The sequence below is a fragment of the Staurois parvus genome, unplaced genomic scaffold (assembly GCF_062004578.1).
Source record: "Staurois parvus isolate SC_StPar_1 unplaced genomic scaffold, SC_StPar_1.0 ptg000231l, whole genome shotgun sequence".
NCBI classification, from domain to species: domain Eukaryota; kingdom Metazoa; phylum Chordata; class Amphibia; order Anura; family Ranidae; genus Staurois; species Staurois parvus.
Genome location: NW_028318027.1, coordinates 2525445 through 2553090, shown reverse-complemented (window position 1 = coordinate 2553090; position 27646 = coordinate 2525445). Strand labels below are relative to the sequence as shown.

The following is a 27646-nucleotide window of genomic DNA, read 5'->3' as shown; positions in this document are numbered from 1 at the left end:
TTGCATAACATTGGGTGTCAAATCCTGTAAAAGACTGAATCTGGAGCAAAGACAATATGGGGCAGCACCAGAGCTTGGGGAGGGTGAACATTGCTTGTTCACATTGCAGGCCCCCCTCCTACTACATAAATGGCCTTAAAACTCATTTCCAGTTTTATTCTTTTAAGGAGAACAATAAAATCAATGGTGAGAAGAAGTGCAATGTAATTTCTATGTAGTATAACCATGCCATTTACCAGCTCTGTGGCCCTGGAGCAGAGGGTCCCATAATTTGACCATATAATATTTTCTTAGGCAGGGGAATCATTGGGAGACTAAAGCCAAATAGAATGAATGTGTAATTAGTGTAGGTACCATGTAAGCATACATCGGTGTTATAGCTTTAGAATGGTATATGTTTGAATAGTGAAATTGCTTTTGAGAACTGTGGTGGAAAGAAGTGGACATGTGGTCCAATTAGATCTGTGCTTCTGTGGCTCATTATATACGGTTTTCCTACGCTATGAGTTAGTATTCCTGAAATCAGCAATTACAGTAGATAAGCAAACATGTGACCAGCTACAGAAAAAGCCAGCAGTCCTAAGATTTAGACTTACCTTCCCCTAGGACATGAGACTTGTATGAGGCAGCACTTGATGAGGCTCCACAATGGACATCATGCACTCTGTTATATCACATGTATGACCGTTTTCCTGGTTAGATTCTCTGGAGGCATTTTTGCTGTCCATGGCAGGTGGACATATTTTAAAATGTCCATAGCAGAACACCTCTCAGAGGCATTGAGGGCCAACAAGTCCCAGAACATCTGCCTTGCTTCAATGGAGAATTTTTTCCACTTTCCTGGTGCCAAGGTTAGGTCTTGCTTCATTTGCCACCAAGCAAACTCCCGATACATGGGGTCATGACCCCCTGCTTCTTCCCAAGGATATGAGCCGGTCATAGCTGTGTACAACAGGACTCCAAACGCCCACACGTCAATGCTCGGGTGCAGCAGCAATTGATCCCCTTCTTTTAAGCTGCACAATTCCGGAGCAGTATATGGGATGGACCAGGACATACATGGTGCTTGAGTGCCCCGGAGCCTCGTCAGTCCAAAATCTGCTAATTTGACTTCCTTACATTCAATGTCCATGAGCAAAATGTTGTCCAGTTTAATGTCCCGATGGACCATTCCTCTGCTGTGCATAAAGTCTAAGGCACTCGCTACCTGTGGAACAAAACCCTTTACAACATCTTCATTTAAACCAACCTGTAGAAAAAAAAGAGAGAAAATTAGTCACTAGACACAAATATAACACAATGTTACCCAACATATTGAACCCACCTTACCTCTTGTACAGGGAAACAAACATACATTAGCTGAATACACAAGGAGTATGATTAAAGGAAACCTGTCAGCATACAAAATGGTGCCATTAATGGTGCAAGATCCATCTTAACCCATCTTACTCCATTTTAAACCTTGTTTCATAACTTGAGTGATACACATACCTAAAACAACAAGCGTATGCCAACTATACATCCTACCAACTCACTGCCCTGGGAAAGGAACCTTTAAAACTCAGAAATGCTTCAAAAGCAACTAAAACTAGAAATCGTGACTTTATAAAGATCAATACATTTTTGATACAAACTTACATTTAGCTTTACTATTGACTGAAGGTTTCCAGCTGGTGCCACCTTCTGGACAAAGACATAGTCGTTGCTGGTTTGGAAAGCGATTTCATGGGTTTCGATGATATTTGGATGGCCGCTGAGACTAAGAGACATTCCGTATTCCACTAGGACGTTGTCCATTGGAGTTGTCTCTTTACTCATCAGTTTCATAGCCACCAACTCATCTGTTGAAAAGAAAGACATAAAAAGACAATGAGTATCATAAACCCAACATTAGAGAAATGATGAAGCTTGCTAAAAACCTGCTAAAGTTACTTAAAAGTTTATGTAAATCTAAAAGCACTGACTTATTAAGATCCATAACCATCACTCAAAAACTGGAAGCAAGGGGGGCTTGGAAAACTTAGAAACTTAAAAATGCTGCTCAAAGATTTGGAAATGTTCTGCAGCCGAAGCATTCTGTTGATTCTTAGATCTTGGATGTCACACTCATATCTCAGTTTAGAATTAAAGATCCTTTAGACATCTGAGCTGTAAATAGAACTAAATCTGCAGAGGGTACCCAGAGCATTAACTAGAATATGTAAATATCAGACTTGTATATTATGGCAGACTTGCTCATTATAGTCTCCCCTCCTCTGGTGATGCAATATCTACAGTATGATCCCCCTTGTTGCACCATGCAACCGAAGAACCTTTACCTGCTAGTTACTCTTTTCCTTAGTTTATTTCCACTCATTCAGAAGCACAACCGATTCTGTAAATCATTCTCTTTGCATGAATTAGGCTACAAATTTACCTGAACCCCGATGTTTGGTCAAGAGAACCTTGTCAAGAGGTTATATTCCATAATCGGGTTATATTTAGTTTAGCTGCAAAAAGTATGTGGACAATGATGGTACGGGAGGTACAAGGGAAATTGTTAATTCCGATGTGTAAGAGTGCAAGTGCCGAATTTGGAGTTGTCGTTATTTTGGAAACTTCGGTTATTAGTCGGAATATACTATTCCAAAAAGATTTAATAGATTTGCAGGACCATAGTATGTGAAGAGTGGAGCCTATGTCCCCGCATTGTTGCCAGCAAGAAGGGGAATGATTTGGGTAGAAAATGGGTAGCTTGGTAGGGGTTAGGTACCACTGATGAAGTATTTTCAAGTAGGATTCCCAATGTGAGTTGCAGTGAGAGGATTTGTAGGTGGATTTAAATGCATTAGTCCATGAGTGGGTTGGGATGGTTTCTGCTAGGGTTTTTTCCCAATTGGATAAAGAGGTAGATTTTAAAGTAAGTTGCAGGTCCATTAAATATTTGTAGAAGGTAGAGATGCCTTTACTTGGGTAATGCCGTCTGGAGAAATAGGTGTAGGCTGTAGCCGGGATTATTATGGTATGGGGTATGTTGTTTGTTTGGATGCAGTGTGTGATTCATAGGTAGGTGAAGTATTCAGCGGCAGGGAGATTAAATGCGGCTTGGAGATAATGAAATGGGTGCAGGATGTGATTTTTGTAAAGATCTGCTATATGATGTATGTTTCGTTTTACCCACTGGGTTAGATCTAGGGAGGGTGTAATAGAGTGTAATATGTTGAGTGGGGTCTGGAGTTGTTTGAAGTCTGCGTAATCTGTAGATAAGAGATCTTTCCAAGCTTGAAGGGTGGCTTGGATATATGGGTACTTTAAGTAATAGGTAGTTTGTGAGAATATTGTAGTTAAGAGTAGATAGTGTGGTTTAAGTGGGAAAAAAGGTGAGGTTTCCATTGTGGACCAGAACTTCTCTGGTTGGGTGCCACCAAAATATATTTGGTCCAGGAGAGTGGAATTATAGTAGGATTTAAGGTGTGGAAGTCCAGTGCCTCCTTTGGAGGGTGGTCTGATTAAGAGATTGGTGGTACATCTAGGTTTTTTGGAATTCCATAGGAATCTTGTAAATATCGATTAGAGTTTGGAGAAGAAAGTATTGGGGACCGGTATTGGGAGTGTGCAGAAAATATAGAGAATTTTCGGTAGGATGAGCATTTTTAATGTTGTCACCTTGCCTAATTTAGATAGTTCTGAGGTACAAAGGTTGGCAATTTCTTGGGGTACAGTTTCAAGCAGGGGCGGACTGACAACTCATGGGGCCCCCGGGAAATAGGGGATCATGGAGCCCCTGTTTCCTTGCCCAAACTCAAAAAAGCCTATGAAAAAGGTACCAAGGGCATCTCATGGGGCCCCCTACTGACCCCGGGCCCTCGGGCAGTGCCTGAGTTTCTAAATGGTCAGTCCGCCCCTGATTTCAAGTAATTTTTTGTGGTTCAAGGTAAATAGCTGGTCTGTTGTGGCCGAGAGTTTGATTCCTAAATACGGGATATTATTTTTTTCCCAAGTGAAGGGAAATTGTTTAGCAAGGGATAGTTGAGTGAAATATGGTGTGTGGAGGATTAGAATTGAGGATTTGGGCTCATTCAGTTTATAGTAGGATACCATCGTATATTGTTGAAGATGGGTATGTATTGTTTGGAGGGATTTGGTTGGGTTGATAATCATCAGTATGATGTTGTCTGCGAATAGGCTAATTTTGTGCTCAGTGTTAAGGTGCTGTATGCCAGTGAACATCGGGTCGTGTTGAAATTTAGAGGCTAGGGGTTCAATAAGTAATGCAAATATGACAGGAGATAGGGGGCAACCTTGTCTGGTGCCATTGGTAATATCAAAGGGGTCTGATAGTGTTCCGTCAGTTAATACTCTGGCTGATGGGAGGGAGTATAGTGCTAAAATGGCTGTTAACATCCAACCTGTGATGCCAAATTTTTGTAAGGTCATTTGCAAGAATAGCCAGTGTATGCGGTCGTACATTTTTTCAGCATCCAATGATAAAAGCAATGAGGGTTGTTTGGTGTGTTCTAAGTGATGGATGAGGGATATGAGTCTTCTAGTAGCGTCAGGTGCCTGGCAGCCTGGTATGAATCCTACTTGGTCTGGGTGTATCAAAGTGGGGAGATAGGGGAGTAGTCTGCACGCTATAATTTTTGCATAGAGTTTGACGTCTGTGTTAAGTAGGGAAATTGGTCTATAATTTTGGACAAACTGTGGATCTTTGCCAGGCTTTGGTATTGTGGTTATTGTTTTTTGAAGGTTGAGGATTTGTAGAGCAGGAGGGTTCTAAGTTTGTTTCTGTCAGCGGTGAGTTGGGCAGATGTTGCGGAGTTTGGGGATTTTTTGTTTAATTCTTCTTTTGTTTTAATGGAGAGGAGGATTTTGTCGATTTGTTGGTTTCTCTGTTTGGAGATTCGGGAATTTAATTGTATAAGGATACCTCTCATGTATGCCTTATATGTGGACCATAGTGTGTGTATCAATGTTTCAGGTGAGTAATTTATGTAAAAAAACATATTGTGAGCGTCCAATATGAGTTTTTTGTGGTCCAGGTTCTTCAATAAGAATGTGTTAAGTCTCCAGATACAGGGGATTGTTGAGTGTTGATTGTGATCTAAGGAGATGGAGATTGGAGGGTGATCTGACCAGGTTATGGTACCAATTTTGGAGGATGTGGCGTGTTGTAAAGTCTACTTGTCTGTGATGAAAAAGTAAATTCTGGAGTAGGAGAGCTGAGAGGGGGAGTAGTAGGTGTAGTCTTTTTCTGTACTGTGATGGCATCGCCAGATGTCGTAGAGGTCATTTTTGTGTAGAAAGACGTTAAACGATTGTTTGGAGGAGTGGTTGCTAGAAGAAGAGTCCAGGAGTGGGTTGCCAGTAATGTTGAAGTCTTCTCCTATAATTAGTCTGCCTTGTTTCTGAGCGGAAATAGTGGAATTGATTTTGTTGTAGAATTGGAGTTGATTGGTGTTTGGACCATAGATGTTGACCAGGGTGTACAGGATTCCATTAATTTTGCATATCAGGATATGGTAGCGCCCTTGAGGGTCTGTGACTTCTGAGATGCAGTGGTATTGGAGAGAGTCTCTAATGGCTGTGATGACACCGGTCTTCTTTTGGCTGGTTGCCATATAGATTGGAGAAAAATGGTGTAAGTGAAATTTGGGGATTTTGTTGGTGGCAAAGTGGGATTCTTGAAGGAATAGGACATCAGCCTGCAACAAACGAGCTTCTTTTTGTAGTAGAGATCTTGTGAATGGTGAGTTGAGGCCACGGACATTTAAGGATGATATTTTAATCATAGTCCTGGATGTAGGCGAGTTGTTCGAAGTAGCAGAGGTATTTCATGGATAATGTAGAGTAATGGCATATCTTTTTGTTGTTTTTGAGAAGTTTCCACAAAGAAGAGGTAACTTGCTGGATGTGGTCGCTGGTTTGATGAGGATGTTTCATCTTGTAGGACGTTATTTTGAATGTGGAGAGGTTGAGTCAATCGACTGGCATAGGTAGGAGGGTAAGGGGGTAAAAAAAACTTGTTGAAAACACAAGTGGTATGTGTAGCACTTATTGCTACTAACGGGGGGATTTGAACATACATGACTTACATGGTAAGTCATGTTGACGAGTAACTTGGGGTTCGATGATGGTCATAATGGGGCCATATGCCAGCCATTAGTGGTTGATAGTCTCCCAGCTTGTTGGTTGGTTGTTGATGGTGGTGATCTTAGGATCTGGACCATTCTGCTTCCATGTGTTGCGTATGGTTGGAGGTGGGTTGGTGGGAGTCCGCTGATAGGATCTTCCAGACTTTCAAGAGGTCGATGCCTGCTTCAAGAGATTTAATTGTAAAGAACCTTCCTTGTTGTTTAACAATGATTTGTGGGGAAACCCCATTGGTAGCCAATTCCGTGGTTCCGAAGAGCTTTTGTTATGGTGACAAGCTTCTTGAGGTTTAGAAGAGTGGCTTTAGGTAGGTCTGCAAATAATTTTATATTTGCTTGGTCTGGCGGTAGTGATGTAATGTTTCTCGTGGCTATCATAATTTTTTCTTTCACATGGTAAAAGTGGATGCGTGCCAGGATGTGCCTAGGGACTGCAGCCAGTAGGAACGATGGTTTTGGTAATCTGTGCGCACGATCTATAGCGAGCTCTACATATGATAGGGAAGGAATGCGGTATTTCATGTATTGTTGTAAATATGGTACTATGGCGTCCGAATTGATGTTTTATGGGATTGCGTGGAATTTGATGTTGTTCCGCCTAGAGCGGTCTTCAGGATCCGCTAGTTTGAGGTTAATCTGTTCTATGTCGGTGCACTGGTCGGTGTATGCGTCTATTAGGCCATTGTGAGCTGCGAAGATTTCCCTCATTTTATTTTCAATATGGCTGATATGGTGGTCCTCTCGTTGTACCGCGGTTGAAATTTGCAATAGTGTCGTCGTCAGGTCATCATGTAATGTTTGTCACAGTGAGAGAAGCATACTGTTCATAGACAGTTCAGTGATAGGTTGGTCTGAAGCAGGAAAATTTTCTATTAAGGATGGAGTAGAAATAGCAGGATTGAGTGTAGACTAGGAAGGCTGAGTGACAGAAAGATTTTCTATGTCCAGCCTAGGTCTGGACTTAGCAGGGCTACTTGTGGTGGGAGACAGGGGCGGAGAGGACTCACCAGGGTCTCCAGGGTATAATGTTGCTTTGAGCCTGGGGTCTGTGGTGTGCTCTGGTCTCCGTTCTGTCTGTAAGGCATCTGTCTGTGAGGAGCCAGCACCATCTTGCCTGCAAGGGCTGAGAGCTGGGAAAAAGTTTGTCAGCTTTCCTGTCTTCCCTGGTGATCTGCGGCATCGGGGCATATTCCCTGGGGATCCAGTGGAGACATGTGTCCCCTTATCAGCGTGGGGAAAGGTCAGTGCCGCTGTGGGATTGGTGAGTGCCGGGTTAAGGATGGCCGGGATGCGGAGCTCTCTTCACGGAGCTGTAATCCCAGAGCCGGCCGCGCATGCGCCCCCAAAAATATGATAAACTTTGAGAACAATTCACATAGTGAGGTGAAAATGGTGAATTTAAAGAAAACCTAAAGATGCTATTTACCCGGATATACTATATGATTATCATGGTTTGCTCCAAACAGGAGTTGCCTGGAAGCTACAATTTGCCTCAATGATGAATCCAATTCACCAAAAAGTAATTTGGTGGTTGACTTACAAGTACACACAGTTACAAATGTTAAATCATGTGGCAAAGTGGTTGACATACCAGTATATACCTCTGTCAGTGCTAAACAGGTCCTTCTAAACCTGGCTGACAACACTGCTTAGCATTTCAGATGCAACAGAGGCAGTGGTGTAAGCTCAAAAAGTAATTTAGGAACTCAAATGATTTCTGGCAGGATCAATGGGTATTTTTCTGTACAGAGAAAATTCAAGAGCCCCACCCAGTGCACAGGAGGAGTAACTACTCATATATCTACAAGTTACATTCCCCCATGTACCAGGCAGGGGCCTTGTTCATCCACTGGGGATAGTCCAGACTTGTCATCTGAAAAATGTAAAGAAATATTGTTAGAGCAAAATATAGAAATGATCTGTGAAATGCAAACATGAACAGGGAATGTAACAGGACAAAATGCATGTGGTCAGTTCTGAATATCTATATAGAAAACTGAGTATCCTGGAGTAATAAATGAAATCACCGATTGTGGTTCAGTTAAAAAGGTTACAAAAATGTTTAAAAGGTTCCTCCAAGAGGTTATATGGCAGATTGTGGTTGTGTAAATTACAAACTATCCACAGAGTAGACAAATCTAGTCAAAAAGACAAAATAAAAAAGGATAGAGACCTACAGCAACCAATAAGCAACCATCCTTCACTGATCTGACTGCTCTAGATTCATATAAAAATAATGACTAAGGCTCTCTCATAATGTACTATAAATGGTCTTGGCAATGCCATAATAAAATACTAACAATTTCAAATATTTTACCGCAAACTTCTAATATCATATCCAACAAGAGTCCTGTTATTACCATTGTTAGCTAGAAGGACTTTAGTATCGGCTCCTTTGCTTCAAGCTTCACTTTAAACTTCCTAACCCAACCCCTTTGTGAGTTGCTAACAAGAGTTCTATCGCTGACATACCCCCCCCCCCCCCAACCATCTGAGATGAAAGTGAAGGACGCATAATGCAAGTATGTAGGCATAGACTGCACCCCTGCCATTCTTACAAAAATGTAGAGTTGGGATGAAAGGTTTAGTGTGTTACAACATTCTTGGTAGCTCAGTAGTACATTTTATAGAGATCTGCAGATCAGAAGAGGTACAGACAGCTCCTAAAAGAGGATAATCCCTCTAAAGGAAGATAAGGTGGCGGCTATTTATTGACTGAAACTGGATTGCTTTAGTATCAATGCAAAATCAGTGATGGATATTGTGGTGGAAAAAGTGATGACTTAGTGCTGAACTGCTAGTGTGACATGGCCCTAAAAGATTAAATTGTGAATTGAGAAAGGCACATACCTGGGGAAGTTGGCCATATGTGATGTTCTTTCGGACGCACCATCACTCATGATTCTTCTTCATCCAATGTTTACCTCTGCACCAACAAGTAAGGAGAACTCATCATCGAATATGATCAGTGCTTCTTCCATGTCATCCTTCTGGGGCAATGGAGTCATCTCAGACTGAGATCCGAAAGTGTCTGTGGTCAAAAAGTAAGACAAGGACTTGTTAGTAGCACTACGCTGTGAGGTGTTCAGGTGAGAAATGGAGGTTACCTCAGATTGTACAGAGCTGCTTTTGATGGGATCCTTATCTTCTTGTCCTGTGATTGCATCTGGGAATTCTTCCTTCCAGCTTTCGTTCATGTATTTCAGGATTTCTGTAGATTTACTTCTTTTAGAAAAGTCAATGGCCAAAAGATCACCAAACATCCTTCTTATTCTGGATGAAATCTTTCTCCATGCTTCAGGAGGATTGTCCATATGAAAATTGTTTTGCCAGTCAACAAAACCTCTATATCCTTCATCTTCAGGCATGGCCACCTGCCATGGATACTCCCCTAGAAGTAGGCAGTAGATGGTAACACCAAACGCCCACACATCAAGGCAGCCATCTACAACCAGTCCATCCGTAATGGTCATGTCACGTAGTTCTGGGGCCATGTAGGTTTTGCTACCACACATGGATGTTATCACTGTCCCTCTGACCTTCGCAAGGCCAAAGTCTGTGATCTTGATGAAGTGACAGTCCTGGTCAAACACCAAAATGTTTTCTGGCTTCAAATCCATATGCACCAGTCCTTTCTCGGATATGAATTCGAGAGCATTGGAGATCTGAAGAGCACACCTCTTAACTGAGTCTTCTGGAATTCCCACCTAGGAATACAAAATCAAAATACAATAGTTGTTAAATACAGTAAGATAGAATATAAAGAGTAATTCAGAATCAGTTAAAGTATAAGCATGGCCATCACTTTTGATCTAGTTTTAGACTAGGAGTGGAGTCTACTGCCGTTTGTTTTTCCCCAAAAGAGATTCTCTTTTTATAAATGTTCCGGCAATCTCCATCATTAAGACAAAGTGATGGGCATTATTAGTTTTAACTCTCCCTTATCCAAAACTTTAAAAAAAAGGGCATACTGAAACCTTAATGTACTTACGTATGGTGTAATCATGGAGAAGAGATCACCAACAGGGGCTAGTTCCTGGGCAAACACAAAGTAGTCGATGGTGGTGAAGGCGATGCCATTACATCCAATGATATTGGGATGAGATGAAAGAAAGTATGAAACGCAGAACTCCTGGAGGAAAGACCGCTGGCTGGTTCTGTTTTTATCCATGGTCTTCAATGCTATTCTTTGACCTGTAAAAAAAAATAATTTAACTTTGATTAAGAAATGGAAATTTTTAGCTGATCATTTTTTCTATCCACTTGAAAATCTCAATATTCGAGCAACGGATCTTATTAAAATGTTTGAGAATGTATTATGCTTCATTCATAGCTAAATTTCAGCCATCAATCAGCTGTACAAGAACCTTTCCTGGGCTGAAATGTCCTACTCTGATTTCACTGAACACAGCGATAGTCTCTCATTGTGCATCAGAAGCTTCAGCAAGTCATACAGATCCCATCTCGTTTCCTGGCTGGAGGACGTCCAGCATTGTTAGCATCATATCCTTCCCAGCCTGACTATTGCTGGCCTGCCCCTTTCATTCATTATATGTCTGTCCTTTTAATCATGGAGGCTCAGCATCACATGTGATCATTATCTAGGACAGTCTGCATGGAAATACAGTCCACTCCTCCAGACAGATATGTACCCATCAAGGCATTTTAATATTTGCATAACTGCTCCCAAGAATCAGCCCAATGCTTAGTTCCCTAAATCATTCTACCAACATGAAAAAATATTTAAGCATGATATATTTATGGAGATTTAATAAATATAAAGTCTATAGTGTACAAATGTACAAACATATACATACTTATTTGCAGAGGATACTGAAACGGTACTTAGAATAGTTCACTGACCTGTTATCTTGTCCTTTGCCAATAAAACTCTTCCATATCCACCTTCTCCAAGTTCCTTCATAATGGTGAAGTACTCCTGTAAGTCTACCTGCTTTATTTCTTGTGAATAGAAGGAGACCATTCTATTCAGAAAACCTTCAACACCATGAGTAATGGAGGCCATAGTGTCCTGGAGAGCAAAAAAAGAAAACGTTGAATTATTAAGAAGAAAACAAATTGTTTTAGAAAAACTATAGAAATGTTTAAAATATGAATACTATTACCCACATTGATATACATATATATATATATATGAGATGCTCACTAAAGCTTCACATCTTATTGAATGGGGCTCGGGAATAGAAATTTATGGAGTATAGTTAAATGAGCTGAATATGGAAAGCCAGCAATCCTTATATAAGAAAATTATCAAGTAAGGTTATAACTTTATCAAGTGCAAAAACAAAATGGAAAAGCCAAGACATATAGCAACACATAAATATATCCAATAGCTATAAGTGCAGTTGTGTGCGGGGGGAGAGGCTCTCAGTAATTGGTGGTCAGAAGACTCCATTAACCCCCAAGTCTCCTTCAGGAAGAGAATGTAATAAACTTTCGTCAGCATTGATGGAAAGGTGTATCTGCTGCCAGAAGAGTTTTGGTGACCCTCATATTTCTGGCAGATACTTCCATGAAAAGAGTAAACATTCCATAAGAATAATCTACAACAGATACTCTACTCTCTTGTTGCCGACCAGCTATGCCAACTTTCCAGTTTTGGTTACATAAATTCAGGAGGATGAACACGGAGCTCAGTCAGTTAAAAAGCGTAATTTAATCAAAACTCTCAAGGAAAATATAGAAAACGGTTGCCTCACTTTTTGTACTCAGAAGACAGCAGAGGTCATGCTAAAGGATATCAGAAGATATTAGTGGCATTTCCCTAAAACATTCTCTCCAAAACTGTGAAGTCCCAGAATGATCCACAATTACCATGAGTGATGTCATATCATCCAAACACTCAACGGTCACATCCCTTTTCAGGCATCTTAAAAACATTTTCAAGGCGTTTTCCTGCTAAATGTCATCTTTATGTTCTCAGGAAGACCACATAGAATCAGAAGGACAGACATCATGAAGTGAATTTTCAGTGAGATTATGAAGTAGAATGTTGTACTCCTGTTTTGGTGAGAGGTAGTATTTCATAGCAAAGAATTCAACATTGTTCAGTCAATTGTTTTTGTACAGATTGGAATATACTTGTAATAGGAGATTTAGAAAACAATTATAAATTATTTGGCCACCTAAACATATGTTTGAAATTGTATTACATCACACAAATTACTGCCACAATGTTTATTATATCCTGTAATACGAACACTTTTTCATCAGGCTGATCATGGGAAGCCTCCAATGGCTATCCTGTCTTCTGTATACATTGTATTACATATTATCCTGTCCTAAACCTCAACTCATTGCCCCTTTGTGTCAGTTTTCCATATATTTATTAAATATGCCTCATAAACCTCTGCAGGATTTTTAAAAAAATGTTCATTAAATAATAAAGATCCATTGATTGGTTAGATGAAAGTGACCTTACCTTAATGTGGTGAGGATTCCGCTGTGATGAAGTCCAATTAGTTTTCTTTGAGTATTGGGTTCCTCTGCAGATCAGCTCCGGACAACGTCACCAAATCTCCAGCTGGGCTGTAATAGATGAGTATACCGGAATCTCTGGAAGTAGAGTCATTGATCAGGGGAAGGAGAGGACCTCTTTATACAAGGGAGATGGGTGGGGAAGGCAGAGAATGAAGGCTTTCCATTGGCTGACTCCTAATGTAAATGTTGTGTAAATATCCCCGGATTGTTCTTGCTGATTTGCATATAAAAAGTGTGTCCTGAGAAAAGGTGATAGGATTAAACATGATGAAACCCAAATACTTTGAAACTTTACAGAGTTTTAATATTAAACTTTTCAACATTGTAACTATAAAATGGGAAATTATTTTTGCTTTATAAGATTTATTTTTTTTTACCTGATTCTAATTTAAATAAATAATACAAGAGGAAATAGTAACCAGCTCATTTATTGAAAACAAATGTACCCATTATTTGCTGGTTCTTTTATACATTATGCCTTATTTCTAGCACATTGCACACCAATGGGTTTAATAAAAAAAAAAAACTAAACCTAAAAAAACTTTATTGCCAATAAGAAAACAATGAATTTAAAATGAATTCAGCATAAAACTAGAGTCTGTCATGGCATAAAGGATGCCTTGAACCTTATAAGTCTAAATGAAAAGCTGCTGCAGAATGGCCCCATTGGCCCACACTTGTCATTCCTTAATTGCTGGAAACTTAGCTCCAATAATAAGAGAATTGGTCTAGATCAGCTTCTCTCAATCAGGGTTCCATGGAAGCCTAAGGTTCCTCCAGAGGTTGCTAAGGGTTCCTTGACCATGGAGCAAATTCTACCTCATTGATGAGTTGAGGCTAACACCAGTTATCTGTCTAGCTATCTGTAAAGGGGATTCTTCCTATTGACCACAAAGGCAAAGGACATTCTTTGCACTGACCATCACACTAACATACACAGAGCTGTACATACTGTAGAGTAATTATTAGCAGGGGTTCTCTGAGACTTGAAAGTTATTGCAGAGGACCATTTTCAAAAATCTGAGAAATGATGGTTTAGACATGACTTAATGGACGGCTTAAAGTGGAACTAAACATAGGGTATCCAGGGCTCGTGCGATAATGTTCAAGTACACATCATTTTTGTACATTATGGCAGACTTCCCTCACATGATGTCCAGGTTTCACCTAGTTGCTCCATTGCCACCTTCTCCTGGTCTTCTGGTTCCAGAGTCTTCAGCTTTTTTATTGGCTGGCCAGGTTTTATGTAACTTTGTGGAGTTAAGCATTAAGGTAAAAAGAAAAGATTATGTGTACAAAGACGGAGTCAAAGTTGCTCGTTCCACATGGAGAATCTGCTTCCATCTTATCACTTTTTGTTTTACTTCACCTCATCTCAATATAACTCCACTAGTCTATAAAATCAATACTCCTGCTATGTTATTTCCCCTTCATGTCACCTGTAGTTCATCAAGGAGGACTACTGCATGGAGATGGTCACTAAAAGAAGCACCTAAAATCTGAAATGTGGTTAAAAAAAACAAACAATTTAAATATTCAGATGAATGTAATAATACAACTGAGATTGTGTTATTCACTAAAACACACTTTGGTTTTGCGCTGACAATGACAATGTACCTGCAGAATATTGAGAGAACTTTTACCCCCAGGACAGAACTGGCCATCTCAATGGTGATGGGCTTGTGGATTGATATGTTAAAGAGGAAGTAGAATACCTGGCTGAGGTGTGACTGCAGATACTGTTTCCATCACAATGACCTTGTTTATGGAAGCCAACCTCCATTGTTAGGACTAGTGGTGCCCAACTGTAGCCCTCTGTGGATGCCAAATTTGCATGATTATATTAGTATAGGAAGGGACATAAGTGCTTAAATAATAATCTGTACAAGAGTTGAAATTGAGATGAATAAACCCAAATGTTATATCTGATCATCACAAAGCAAAGAATCACTTCCATCTATAAGAACCTCTATGACGTCTCCATGAGGTGAAAACAGGAATTTATTTTGAATAAAGAAGTATCGGTGTAATATGGGCTGTGGCCTATTGATGGATCTTATACCATTTTCCCCATTTCCAGCAACATTGAACACCAATGGGTTTAACTTAAAAAATACTTTATTGACAAAAAAAGATGTAAATGAACTTAAAAAATGTAATTAGCATAGAAATATTTTCATGAGGATTAAACAGACCTCTCAGGATAGGAATATTGGAGCTGCCATGTCTGATCTTATTTTTAGAGATTCATCTCCAAACATCCTGATCATTTCTTCACTACTTGGTGATCAGTGACCTAGAACAAGCCAGGTGTATATCAAGTCATGGAAAATATACTGACATGGTGTTCTGGGTGAATGACAAGCCAAGTATTGAGGCAAGGAACCCAGATCTGTAACTTTCACCCTCAAAAGCAAAACTATAAAAATGTCTGCTTCTGAATATTGTACAATTAACGTGGGTTAGATATAATTATTCTGAACAATAACACAACACTGGATTTTGGCATACTTAAAGAAACCTTAACCATAGTATTATCAATAGAAAACCACCACAGAATGATCCTGTTGGCCAAAATAGCCTTTCCTTTACTGCTGGAAAACTTTGAATTTCTTTAAGAAGAGGATTTGTCTAGATCAGCCTTTCTCAGCCATCATTTCATGGAACACAGAGGTTCCTCCAGAGGTTGCTGAGGATTCCTTGAGCAAGGAGCAATTTCTGCTTCATTGATATATTTCCACTGACACCAATGATCTTTTTAGCTTTCTGTAAGGGGGGTTTGCAGTGACCTCAAATGTAAGGAACATTCTTCCCAATGACTATCATACAGTAATGTGTATAAGAAGGGATTCATAATTGCTCATTACATACAAAGAATATGATTTCATCTTAACAATTTTGTATTACTTCACCTCATCCCAATATAGCTCTACCAGCCTGAACAAACCATATACAATCAATGCTATGTTGCTTCCCCTTTATGTCACTTGTGGTTCATTCAGGGAGGCCTACTGCATGGAAATGGCCAGTAAAAGGGAGAATCTGAAAATGTGAAATGTAGTGAAAAAAATAAATGAGCAACTATTTAAAAAATTCTGTAAATATAACAACTGAGATTGTGTTAATAACTAAAAATACACTTTGTTTTGCGTAAAACTTTGACTATCTAGCTGTAGAATATAGAGAGAACTTTTACCCCTAGGACAGAACTGACCATCTCCATGGTGATGGTTTGTGAATTGATATGTTAAAGAGGAGGGAGAATACCTGGCTGAGGTGTGACTGCCGATACTGTTTCCATTACAATGACCATGTTTATGGACACCAACCTCTATTGTTGGGACTCCTGAAGTCCAACTGTGGCCCTCAGGGAATGCCAACTTTTCATGATTATCTCAGTAGTAACCTGTGCAGGAATTACATTAACAACCCAACTATTACACCTGATCCTTACAAGCCCGACCTTCTACAACCTCTCCATGTGGTGAAAACAAGAGTCACAGGAACACAGCCCGGCTTTATGAGTGTATACAAAGAGTCACATGTCTTCATAAACACTGAAGTCTTCTGATTCCTAACTCATCTATGAAGAAGGAATGAACAAAGCACTCTGGGCTCAATTCACATAAGGATATTGCATGTGATATACGGGTCACATGACACATTTTTCCCAAATATCATATGCGATACTGGAAATGTCAATTTATTATCCGTTTATGTGGAATTTACTTCAAAATGCTAAAACTCGATAAATATTTCCTAAAAGTGTTAAAGTCGATTCACCAAAAGTACATAACTAAATAAATGTAAATGTTAAATAAGTAGAGGTCCAGGTATGCGATAGTCAAGTAATGTATGAAATTTCAGCTGGTTCTTCCAGAGTCGTCACCAGCCGTGTGTTTAGTGAATAGACTAATGTTTACCAAGTATTTCTGCTTTTTGAGGTAAATACCAGGTAAAAGGGATTGTGAATTATCATTTTCAGTATTACATGCGACATTTGGGAAAGATGTGTCACGTGACCCAAATACCACATGCAATATCCTTTCATGAGGTGAGCCCACCGTTATTTATGAGGTTATGTGAAATCTCCATTCATAGATGTAAAGAATCTTGTGGTTAGAAATATATTTTAGTTAGAGTTTGATCAATGTGGGTGTGTAATAGTGATGGGCCGAACACCGCCCTGTTTGGTTCGCGGTTGAACATTGGAACCTACAGAATGTTTGACCGTGAACTTCGTACACTAACTGAACAACTGAGTGGTATCTGACTGCATCTGAGTATGTGGTGAGATCCCGCTCAGTTACTAAAATCTGGCCTGAGTTCTGTTATGAAGTCATGCGTTTTTTAGTAGTGAAACATTCATTCATGTTTCACCTTTCAGTGGGATTTCTCGCTCACAGCTGAATGTAAATTTCACGACAATTTCTTTAAAAAAAAAAACAGTGTGGCATCCCTCTCCCATTCATACTAAGCCCTTTGGGATCTGATATGGATTTTGAGTAAAAAAAAAATGGTGTGGGGGTTCCGCCAAAAAAAATTCCAGACCCTTATCCGACAATGGAGCCCGGCAGGACAGGAAAGGGGGTGAGATGAGCGAGTCCCCCCCTCCCTTATGAACCATGCCAGGCTACATGTCCTCAATATTGAGGGGCACTTAGGCAGGGGATCCCCTTTCCCAAAGCACCTTGCCTCATGTTGATGGGGACAAGGGCCTCTTCCCCACAACAGTGGTCTGTGATTGTGGGGATATGCGGGTGGAGAGCTTATCAGAATATGGAAGCCCCCTTTAAGCCCACCCCCCATGTAAATGAGTATGCGGCACATAGTACCGCTACCCATTCGCAAAGAAAAAGTGTAGTGTAAAAGACAGGAGACAGTTTTTGACAAGTCCTTTATTAAACATACAAATTTGAAAAATGTCCCTCAAAGTAGAACCAACGTCAATCACGATGCCCGCTGCTGCCACTACCCAAAAAAAGAAAAAAACACACCGCGCTCCATGCTGGCTCTCACTGTCTGACAGCTGCACCCACGATCACAGTTCTGATATACTGTCATGATGTCATAAGGGGCGGGGGTTCATCCTACCCCTTGTGACATCATCACACACTGTGATTGGTTAAAGCAATGCATCTGAGCTGTGTTCAGTGAACACACGAACGGCCCATGTTCGAGTCGAACATACAGCCCATATCTAGTGTGTAATATGTCTTCTGATATCCCCAGGTTCTGAAGATAGAAGGGAATTGTGTGATCTGAATGGAAGCTGCCAAGGGGCACATTTTATTCATTACAGATGATACTGTATATGAGAAGGCTGACAATAGGCTGAGGAGCTTCTTTCAGATGATTCCGTGTCTCAGTAGTGATGTACACAATGGGGTAGATTTACTAAAACTGGAGCTTCCAGGTCTTATTGAAAAGCTTAATTGAGGAAGCTGAAGCTAGAAGCTGATTGGCTCCCATGTACAGCTGCACCGGACTGTGTGCGCATCTATTTTAGTAAATCTCCCCCAATGGAACCAACTCCAAAATATCCACTTTAATGAACCCCCCTTGTTTAGATATGTAATGAGGGAGGCCATCCTTTCAGGAATGTGTCATTTGACCTTTGAAATCCCAGTCCTTTTTATATGTAATTTTCCCTCCAAAAAGGTTGTGCTTAGGATTTATTACAGTATGCTAACTAAAGGTATATTGGAAGTTGTCCAATCCTGAAAAGATGAGTCAGATTTGAGTAGATGGAATAGATAGACCCACCAATTGGTAGTACACCATGCAAGTCTATGGAAAGAGCTCTATACCAATCCATTTAATTTTCTTTTTGTAGTGGTTGTAAAGTCTCAGGGTTTTTACCTTCATGCATTCGATGTATGCAGCTCCCCCAACACTTATCTAAGCTCACTCTTGATCCATCGATGTCCATGACAGCCTCTGTTTTCTGGGGCCTCACTGTTGATTGGATGATGCAGCATGAGCCAATTCACAGCCAGTGAGTCAATTAGGAGAGGAGGGGCGGGGCTGAGACACAGCTTTGTATGTGAATGGACACATAGAACCATGGTTTGGGAGTGCGCCTGCTCAGATTTTCCCATAGCAAGCGATTTGCTATTGGGGCACCCGACAGAAGGGAAAGACCAGGAGCACCAGCGGAGGACCCGCGAAGAAGAGAATCCCAGCTGCTCTGTGCAAAACCATTGCACACAGCGGATAAGTATGACATGTTTGATGTTTTTAAGAAAAAACAAAACATTAGTGTCACTTTAATCATTTCTGTGTAAATGAATAGATTGATGGTTTGTTAGATTTAAACCTTTTTACCAATACATTTCTGTTGTTGTGTTGAAGCTTTCAGTCAGTTGTGTGAACACTCTACCAAATCATATCTTTAGAGATATTACATCTTAAAGTAAATAGATTTGGGGTGAAAGTCAAGACCCATGACAAACCTCCGCATGTCACAGATGTATTTGCCCATGACTAAAGCGGTTTATCGATGGGCAGCCTGAGACAACAATACTTATCTACTCTGTTGGGGAAAATTGGCCTTTTGGGAGACTTTGGGGACTGGAGTCCAATGCTTTGGGCAGAAGAGATTTTCTGACCCGTATAATACAATCCATACACTAAAAGTCACCGGAGACTTAATTTTCTTTGTTTATGAAGAAAATTGGGGGGGGGGGGTCCTCACTGCATCTTTTACTAAACTCTACAATGTTAATCCAGCAGACACACTTCCCTGCACTTTGATCCATGTGATGCACTCATGTAGATTTTGCTCCATCAGTGTACATTTTATGCTGTAGAACATGCATTGAAATTAATCCAGACTTGATCTTGGTCAGATTATTCGACCAGCAGAGAAATTTACAAAACAAAAAAAAGGAATGAGAAACTAACCTGTCCAAAGTTTATGTAATGGTAAAAAATATTTTTGAGTTCTCCATCAACTGGTGAAGGATTATATCTTTTGTCAGGTTCTGATTTTCTGTATGTGTCACTTCTGGGGAGATCCACCCTCTATTTGTCCTGGTGACCATTGTCTCTAAAACAGAAACCGATCAGAAATCCACAATTTTACAGTTGTAACAAAAACAGGACTGGAGGGGAATTCATCCAATGGGAATACCTGTTCCACTGACAACTTTCTAAGAGGGGAATTCCCTCACTTTGTACATTTCCTTTTTGTATCTTCAGGGCAGGAATACTGTGTTAAGTTCTAGAGATCTCACTTACAAAAAAGGTATTGATAAAATAGAATAAATCCAGCGCTGAGCAACAAAAATGGTGAAAGGTCTGAGGGATTAAATATATCAGTAGAGACCTCAGGAACTTACTATGCAAGTCTGGATGAAAACATGCACAGGGGAGGGATATGACTTAAACCTTTAAATACTTCCATGGGGTGAGTACATTTCAGAAGGGAAGGATTTTCAAAATGGAACCAAGATTAACAACATGGGGACATGATATTAAACTAGTACGAGGAAGATTCAAAACCTCTTAGAGAGTATAATTTTAGCAAAAGAGTAGTTGATGCATGGAGCAGACTACCAGCAAAGACTTAAGGCATATAATTGGCATGTACACACACCATTATCTGATAATAAATATATATAATTTTTTATTAACAAAGCCTTTAAAATAACAACATTTGGTAATATTATAAAAACATCATGCCTTTCATAGGTGGAATAGTAATGTGTTCCCCCAAATATTATACAGGATTTATATAGCACCAACCGTTTGCTCATCGCTTTACATTATGGTGGGAGACAGTACAGTAACAATACAATAAGGATTTAAGGGCCCTGCTCCTTGGAGCTTACTATCTAGGAGGAGGGATTGGGATAGTGGTATAAGAGGTAATAACTGTGGGGGATGGAGTGGTTGGAAGAGTAGAGGAGTCCAGTATTAGTTGACTGCGGAGTAGGCTTCCCTGAAGAGATACGTTTTCAGAGTGCGCCTAAAAGTAAGCAAAGCAGGCAAATAGTCTGATGGATTGTGGTAGGGAGTTCCAGAGGATGGGGGAAGCCCTGGAGATGAGCATTAGTGGAGACAAGGGAGCTAGAGAGTAGGAGGTCTTGTGAGGAGCGGAGAGTACGGTTTGGGTGATATTTGGAGACAAGGTCAGTGATGTAATTTGGGGCAGTGTTATGAATGGCTTTATACGTCAGTGTTTTGAATTTTATCCATTGGGCAATTGGAAGCCAGTGGAGGGATTGGCGGAGAGGGGTGGCAGATACAGAACGGTTAGTAAGCTGGATGAGTCTGGCAGCAGCATTCATGATATACTGAAGTGGTGATAGCCTGCGGTGAGGTAGGCCAATGAGGAGGGCGTTAAGTAGTCTAGGAGTGATATAAGGGAGTGAATGACTTGCTTAGTGGTTTCCGAGGTTAGGAACGGTCGTATCTTGGAGATGTTGCGGAGGTGAAGTCTACATGAGTTTGACAGCACTTGGACTTGAGGCTGGAAGGACAGATTGGAGTCTAGGATTACATCTAGTACCCTGGCTTGAGGGGTGGGACCGATGAGTGCTGTTGGTCTTGATGGAGAAGTCAGGGGGGAATACTAGGAGCTCAGTTTTGGAAAGATTGAGTTTGAGGAAGTAGAGTGACATCCAATATGTCACTTAGTAGGCTTGAAATACAAGCAGAGACTGAAGGGGTGAGGTGAGGGGTGGAGAGATAGATTTGAGTGTCGTCATAGAGGTGGTGATTGAAGCTGTCGGAATGTATCAATTGGACAAGGGAGGAGGTGTAGATGGAGAAGAGAAGGGGTCCAAAGGACAGAACCTTGAGGGACCCCAGCAGAGAGAGTGAGTGAAGAGGAGGTGGCAGCATTATACGTAACACTGAAGGAGCGCTGTGATAGATCAGAGGAGAGCCAGGAGAGAGGAGTCTGAGACCAAGAGAGTGTAGTTTGAGGAGGAGGGGGTGGTCAACTGTGTCAAAAGACGTAGAGAGGTCAAGGAGTACTGTATAGTGGCCATTGGTTTTGGCGGTTAGTAGGTCATTTGCAAGTTTGAGTAGGGCAGTTTCAGTGGAGTGTAGGGGGCAGAAGCCAGACTGTAGAGGATTGAGGAGGTTGTTTTTGGTGGTGGGAGCTCAGCTGATTATAGACTAAGTGCTCTAGGAGTTTAGAGGTAAATGGCAGCAGGGAGATGGGTCTCAAGTTGTTCAAGTGGGTGAGGTCCAGGAAGGGTTTTTTAAGTATGGGAGTGATGTGCGCATGCTTTAGAGGGGAGGGGAAGGTGCCAGTAGAGAGGGAAAGATTGAAGATGTGAGTGAGGAAGCGTAGGATGGAAGAAGAGAGTAACCGTAGGAGTTGTGAGAGAACAGGGTCCAGGTGGTGAGGCAGGCTTCTGAGAAGACCTTAGTAACCTCTTCAGTAATAGCAAGGTTGAAGAAGCAAAGTGTTGAGAGGGTTTTCGTGTGAGCGATGCTAGGTAGGGTGGAAGTCTGAGCAGTGGCGATGTCCCTACGAATTGCATCAGTCTGGTTTTTGAAGTGGTTATCAATCTCGTGGGCTGAGGGAGGTACTGGGTGGAGGTGGGGGCGAAGAAAGTAGAGAGTTAAAAGTAGAGAAGAGCCAACGAGGACAGGAGGAGAAGGTATTAATGAGGGTAACAAATTAGGCTTGTTTGACAGCATATATTAGGAAGGCAGATTTATATTGAGTGAGCGCTTGGTGGGATTAGGTTTTACATCATAGTCGCTCCAGCGCACAATTATGTCATTTGAGATTTTTGGTGTGGTCAGGCTGCCAGGGTTGGAGCAGTTAGGCCTAATGCTGTTGTTGGGGGTGCAATCGAGTCTAGAGCAGCTGACAGCAAATTGTTGTAGACAGTAGTGGGCAGGACAGGGGAAGGATACGGTCGTAAAGTTGGTCAGCTGCAGCGTGGAAGGGAGCAGGGTTCAAGTTATGGAGGTTTCTGCTGGTGATTGTTTGGAGGGATAGGTGTTTGAGGATGAGGAAACAGAGAAGGTGATTAGATTGTGATCTGAGAGAGGAAAGGGGGTGTTTGTGAGGTTGCAGGGAGTGCAAAGATGAGAGAAGGTCTAGAGTGTTCCCGTTGGAGTGACTGGTGGACTGTATATACTGTGCTAGTTCAAAAGAAGAGGTTATGTGGAAGAGTTGGGATGTAGCCGGGTTATTGAGGTTGATAGGGATGTTAAAGTCTCCAAAGGATGATAGTGGAAGGCTCAGAGGAGAGAAAGAAGGGTAGCCAGGCAGAGAAGTAGTTGAGAAAGCAGGACACTGGTCCAGGAGGCTGGTAGATCACTGCAATCCTCAGAGAGATTGGAGAGAATAGCCAGATGCAGTGGGTCTCGAAAGAAGAGAAGGATAGAGGGGGAGGGTTTGGGAGGACTTGGAAGGTGCTCTGTGGTGACAGGAACATACCATCCCCACCACCTTTCCAACCTCTGGGTGAGTGGATCCAGATGAAACCTCCATAGGAGAGTGCCATGAGGGAAGCAGAATCTGTTGCTTAGATCCAGGTTTTTGTGATCACTAGGAGGCTGAGGTTGTTGGAGAAATCATACCATGTGAGGATGTAGAAGACTATATAACTTCAACTATAGGGATTTCCACCTTGGACAGTGCCCTACATGTTTTGCAAATGAAATAGCTTCCACAAGGGCTTGTAGTGCACCTAAAAAAAAAAAAAAAAAAAAAAGGAACAAGAAATCTGCAAATATCCAAAGAGTATTTACAATATATCAATGAGGAAAAAATACAAATAATAAATTATAGGAATATATGCACAGTACTCAGGGGATGACTGAGACACCCCTAGTATGGGGGAAGATCCCTCCCCAAAAGTGAATGTGGGGGCACACAGACAACTGGAGTAGGAAAGGACCATATCAGACTAGATAGTATGGTAACAGGGGCGGACTGACCATTTGGAAACTTGGGCACTGCCCGAGGACCCGGGGTCAGTAGGAGGCCCCATGAGATGCCCCTGGTACCTTTTTCATAGGCTTTTTTGAGTTTGGGCAAGGACACAGGGGCCCCATGATCCCCTATTGCCCAGGGGCCCCATGAGTTGTCAGTCCGCCCCTGTATGGTAAAGTCCGATTGTATGTTATGTACTTGCCAATTTGGCAAAAATGGTTACATAAAGCCATCAGGCCCTACACAATACTCTCAAACCCTCCGTGTTAAAAAAATATAGTAAGGAGACAATATTTCCATACAACCTATAAAATAACCAGAGAGAACTTCCATAAGAGACTGGAAAGTGGAAGACATCCAAAAGGGCAGTTACCGTGACAGAAAGAGCTTTATAAATACCTTTAATAGGCAAGTGTTTCAGTGGTCATATCTATGCCTTTGAAAATATTTGCTCACCTGTCCTTCTGTACCAAGTTAAGAGAGTGTGCTTCTCAGTAATGTCTAGGAAAACATAAAGTACCAATGCTTAACATGGTGATGTATTACTGACACTTATATTGCCCAAACAACATTTAGACCACAAAGCCATTCTCAATCACCACACAAAGTATATACCTGTTAACTGAGGAACTGATCACCAGGTTCACCACTTTACCATGTTTGTTGTTAGGTATAGTCCCTTCAACATCTAGAGTACCATCTAGGACTGTGCCCTCCTCCCCCACAATTGTGTCCCCCAGTCTGAGGCATCCCTGTTGAAACTGGCATATGACACCACCCGGCCCAGCCAGAGGTCACAGCACAACCACCTGGCGCATGCACTCAACAGTCAGCTATTGGGCTGGAGACTGCCAGGAGGTTGGCATAGCAACACAGAATTATCTTATCCCAAGTCCCACCATGAGGGTCTTTAACCACTTTTAACAATGAATTTTATGCAAGAAGTATCAAATTTGTGATAGAAGGCCAAGTTATGGGTGATCAGGGTAAGCATTTTTGCGTTAGATGAATATATATAGTCAGGAACCCTTTGCTTAAACTGGCTGATGGTTTTGGGCTCCACAGCTGTATAACATGAGAAACCACCCCCTGAGTATTACAAATTGGCATAAAACCAGGGGGGGGGGGGGCGCGGTAGAATCTTTCACCATTGGGCAAGTAGAAGCTTTGGCCTTCAAGGACCCACAGGCAATAAGTACATTGTTTACATTTGGAAATGCCTTTTACAGATACTGGAGTCTGGTCATTAAATGTATAATAAGCTGTTAATTTATCTTTGATGGAGGTTGCCTTCCTGAACACCATCACGGGATAATGTGCCAATGTCTTTGTAGGATTCTATGTAAATCTTGACATTGTGCTGAATATTTACACACTTTTACTGTATGACATTCTGTCTTAGATGTAGGTATCAGATACAGTAGTGCTGTTCTATCCTTTCCAAAAGTGATATTTGTTGTAGCCCCATTGGAGGAGGCACTGATGCAATTGTGCAGTTTAGAATGTGTGAGTGCAGTTATGTCAAAAGCAAACATATTGCACATAGAGTGTACTGTGACCTAAGACTGAACAGCGAGCATTCCAGGCATGGAGAATAGTATTCCAAGATGTCTCTATGACATAATTTGGTGGCTAGAGAGTGGTTGGTGTCCTTATATTCCTGAAGATGCAAAAAAAAAAACCCAGCAACAGATACAGCATTACAATTCATGGTAAATTTGAGATTGTATTTGTTCTGATTAACTATTGTCATTAATTCCTCCAGCATAGCCATAGTACCTGTCCAGATGACAGCCACATCAAATTTACCTGAACTAGCATGGTTTATGCAAGTACTAAAGAGGCATTGCCAGAGGGAAATGGGGGGGGGGGTAAATCATACCGCCCCTACACCCCGCTTGTTAGGGAAGATAGATACAATGCCTGTACATCAATAGTCACAATCAGGGAGTCGGGAGGCACAGAAAGGCCATCAACCTGTTTTAGTAGGTCCAGCATATACCAAACATATGAAAGGACCCTTGTGACTTTGAGAGGGGGGGAAAAAAAAAATCCACGAACGTGCTAGCGTTTTCAGTAATAGACCCTATCCCAGTTATAATGGGCCTTCGTGGTGGTAAGGTCACTTTTTATGAATCTTAGGTAAAGATCAGAATGTTGCCTCGCAGGGAAATTGTACATTGAGAAATGTATATATTTCTGTCAATTATGGCATCTACATCCACTGAGGTAATCAGATCCTTATAAATAAATGTTAAATTGAGCTACCATATTGGCTGACATCTTCCTGTACCATTGTTGATTATTCAAGATATCAATGCACATATTTTCAAATTGATGGTGTGACATTACTAGGTTGCCTCCTTTATCAGATTTTTTAATAACTATGTTGGGTATATTTTGCAATTGAATTATGGCTTGTCTGTGTGGGTGTTAAATTAAAATCCTTGGTAGTCATAGGTTTAACATTACTGACCATAGGGACCAAGAAGGTCCATGGCTGGAGGTTCATGGTTAGATTAAGAAAAGTGCTGAATTTTCCTGAAGGGTCTGTGAGGGGGTAAAACTCTGGATTATATATGGTCACCTCATTGGTAACTTCATTGTCAGTGGCATTTTCATCCTGCAAAAACATGAGATCAAGCAAGTCCCTGAAGTCCTGCATTGTGAAATGTTCCATGAGTTCCTTCTCTTGTGTAGCTCTGACCCTGTCAGTCACACATACACACAAGTCAGTTTTCTAACAAACCAATACAGATCTTAATAGTTTCATATTTATCAAAAGCAGCTTAGCCCCAGCTTGAGCACTAGGAGTTCATCTGATAATTGTTCTGTAGTCAAATTGCCAACTCTTAGTTGATTGTCATAGGTCAGTTGGGAGACATTGTTCATGGACCTGGTTGTATCACATATGCATCTAGTATTACTTGTCTGTCTACCTGAATGGGTTGACTTTAGGGAAAAAAAAAAAAAAGCCAGTACAACTGTAGAAGCCTGAACATGGTGTCAGGAGAGTGTCAAGTGCAGGAGCTCCTGCCACAGGGATACTGCCTGAGCCAGACCTCTCTAGCTTTTAGATTAAGTCTTCCTGTAAGTAAATAGAGGACTACTCCAAATGTCCACACAGCAAGGCTACCACTTACAACGAGGCCATCTGAAGTGTCAATTTGGAACATTTCTGGAGCTATGTAGGACACAGTACCACACTTGCCTCTAATCACTGTTCCTTTGACCTTAGCAAAGCCAAAGTCTGTGAGCTTGATGGAATGGCCGTCCCGGTCAAGCACTAAAACATTATCTGGCTTCACATCCATGTGTGCCAGTCCTCTCTACAATATATTCAAGAGCACTTGAGATTTGCAGAGAACACCTTTGCACTGCATCTTCTGGAATTACCACCTAAAAACAAAATAAAAAAGGAGAACTTCAGATTACTTATCCAGAAACAATTATATATGTATAGTTACAACATTTAGTAATAGACTAGGGATGGATTCTTTTGTTGCATGTATGCCTGCGCTCAGAACAAGTATGAGTAGTCAGAACAAAAAAGGCAAGTGAAATTTGTCAACATAGACGTCTACTAATGTCAAAAGTTCCCTCACTTGCGGTTGTCTCTCTAGGTGAGGAAGTGAAAGGAAGTCTTTTCAAAAAGGATAGAGAAAACATAAAAATTGACAGGAGTTGTAACTCTTAACTTTAGCCAAAGAAAAAATAATTCTCTATACTTCAATCTTAATGTACTTACATTTGGTATAATCATGGAGAGCAGATCACCAAAAGGTGCCAATTCTTGAACAAATACAAAGTAGTTGGTGGTGAAGGCATTGCCATAGGATCTGATGATGTTGGGATGAATTTAAAGCAAGTACAAAATACTGAATTCCAGGAGGAAAGATTGCCGAGTGGTTCTGTTTTTCCATGTCATTCTTTGACCTCTGGAAGAGAAAAAAAAAAACAAAAAAAAAAAAAAAAGAAGTTTACCTTAGATCAATAACTGGACATTTTAAGCCGGTAGTTTTTGGATTTTTCACTTGAAAATCATTCTACTAAGATCTGCTGCACCCAGATGTATTTCTTTCCTAAGGATGTAATAAATGCCATC

General features: G+C 41.0%; 1 protein-coding gene across 1 annotated transcript; it reads right to left on the bottom strand.

Annotated features, from left to right (window-relative positions):
- Positions 1-667: 667 nt before the first annotated feature.
- Positions 668-26855, bottom strand: LOC149460406 (ribosomal protein S6 kinase alpha-2-like). Its single transcript, XM_089679771.1, has 8 exons — positions 26685-26855; positions 26018-26164; positions 10995-11163; positions 10123-10325; positions 9056-9838; positions 7944-8004; positions 1639-1841; positions 668-1249 (listed from the first exon to the last, which is right to left on the bottom strand). Exons 1-8 carry the CDS (start codon positions 26853-26855, stop codon positions 668-670), a joined length of 2319 nt encoding a protein of 772 aa, XP_089535897.1.
- Between the last annotated feature and the right edge of the window lie 791 nt (positions 26856-27646).

Bases quoted from the DNA above. Each gene is read 5' to 3' on its own strand.
- LOC149460406 (XM_089679771.1), bottom strand. From the start codon at position 26,855: ATGGATGTGAAGCCAGATAATGTTTTAGTGCTTGACCGGGACGGCCAT. The intron at 1,842-7,943 runs GTAACTTGTAGA...TCTTTTCAACAG, and splicing joins TGCCTGGTACATGGGGGAAT to ATGAGTTGGTGGCTATGAAA. The intron at 1,250-1,638 runs GTAAGTTTGTAT...TTTTTTCTACAG, and splicing joins AGTCAATAGTAAAGCTAAAT to GTTGGTTTAAATGAAGATGT.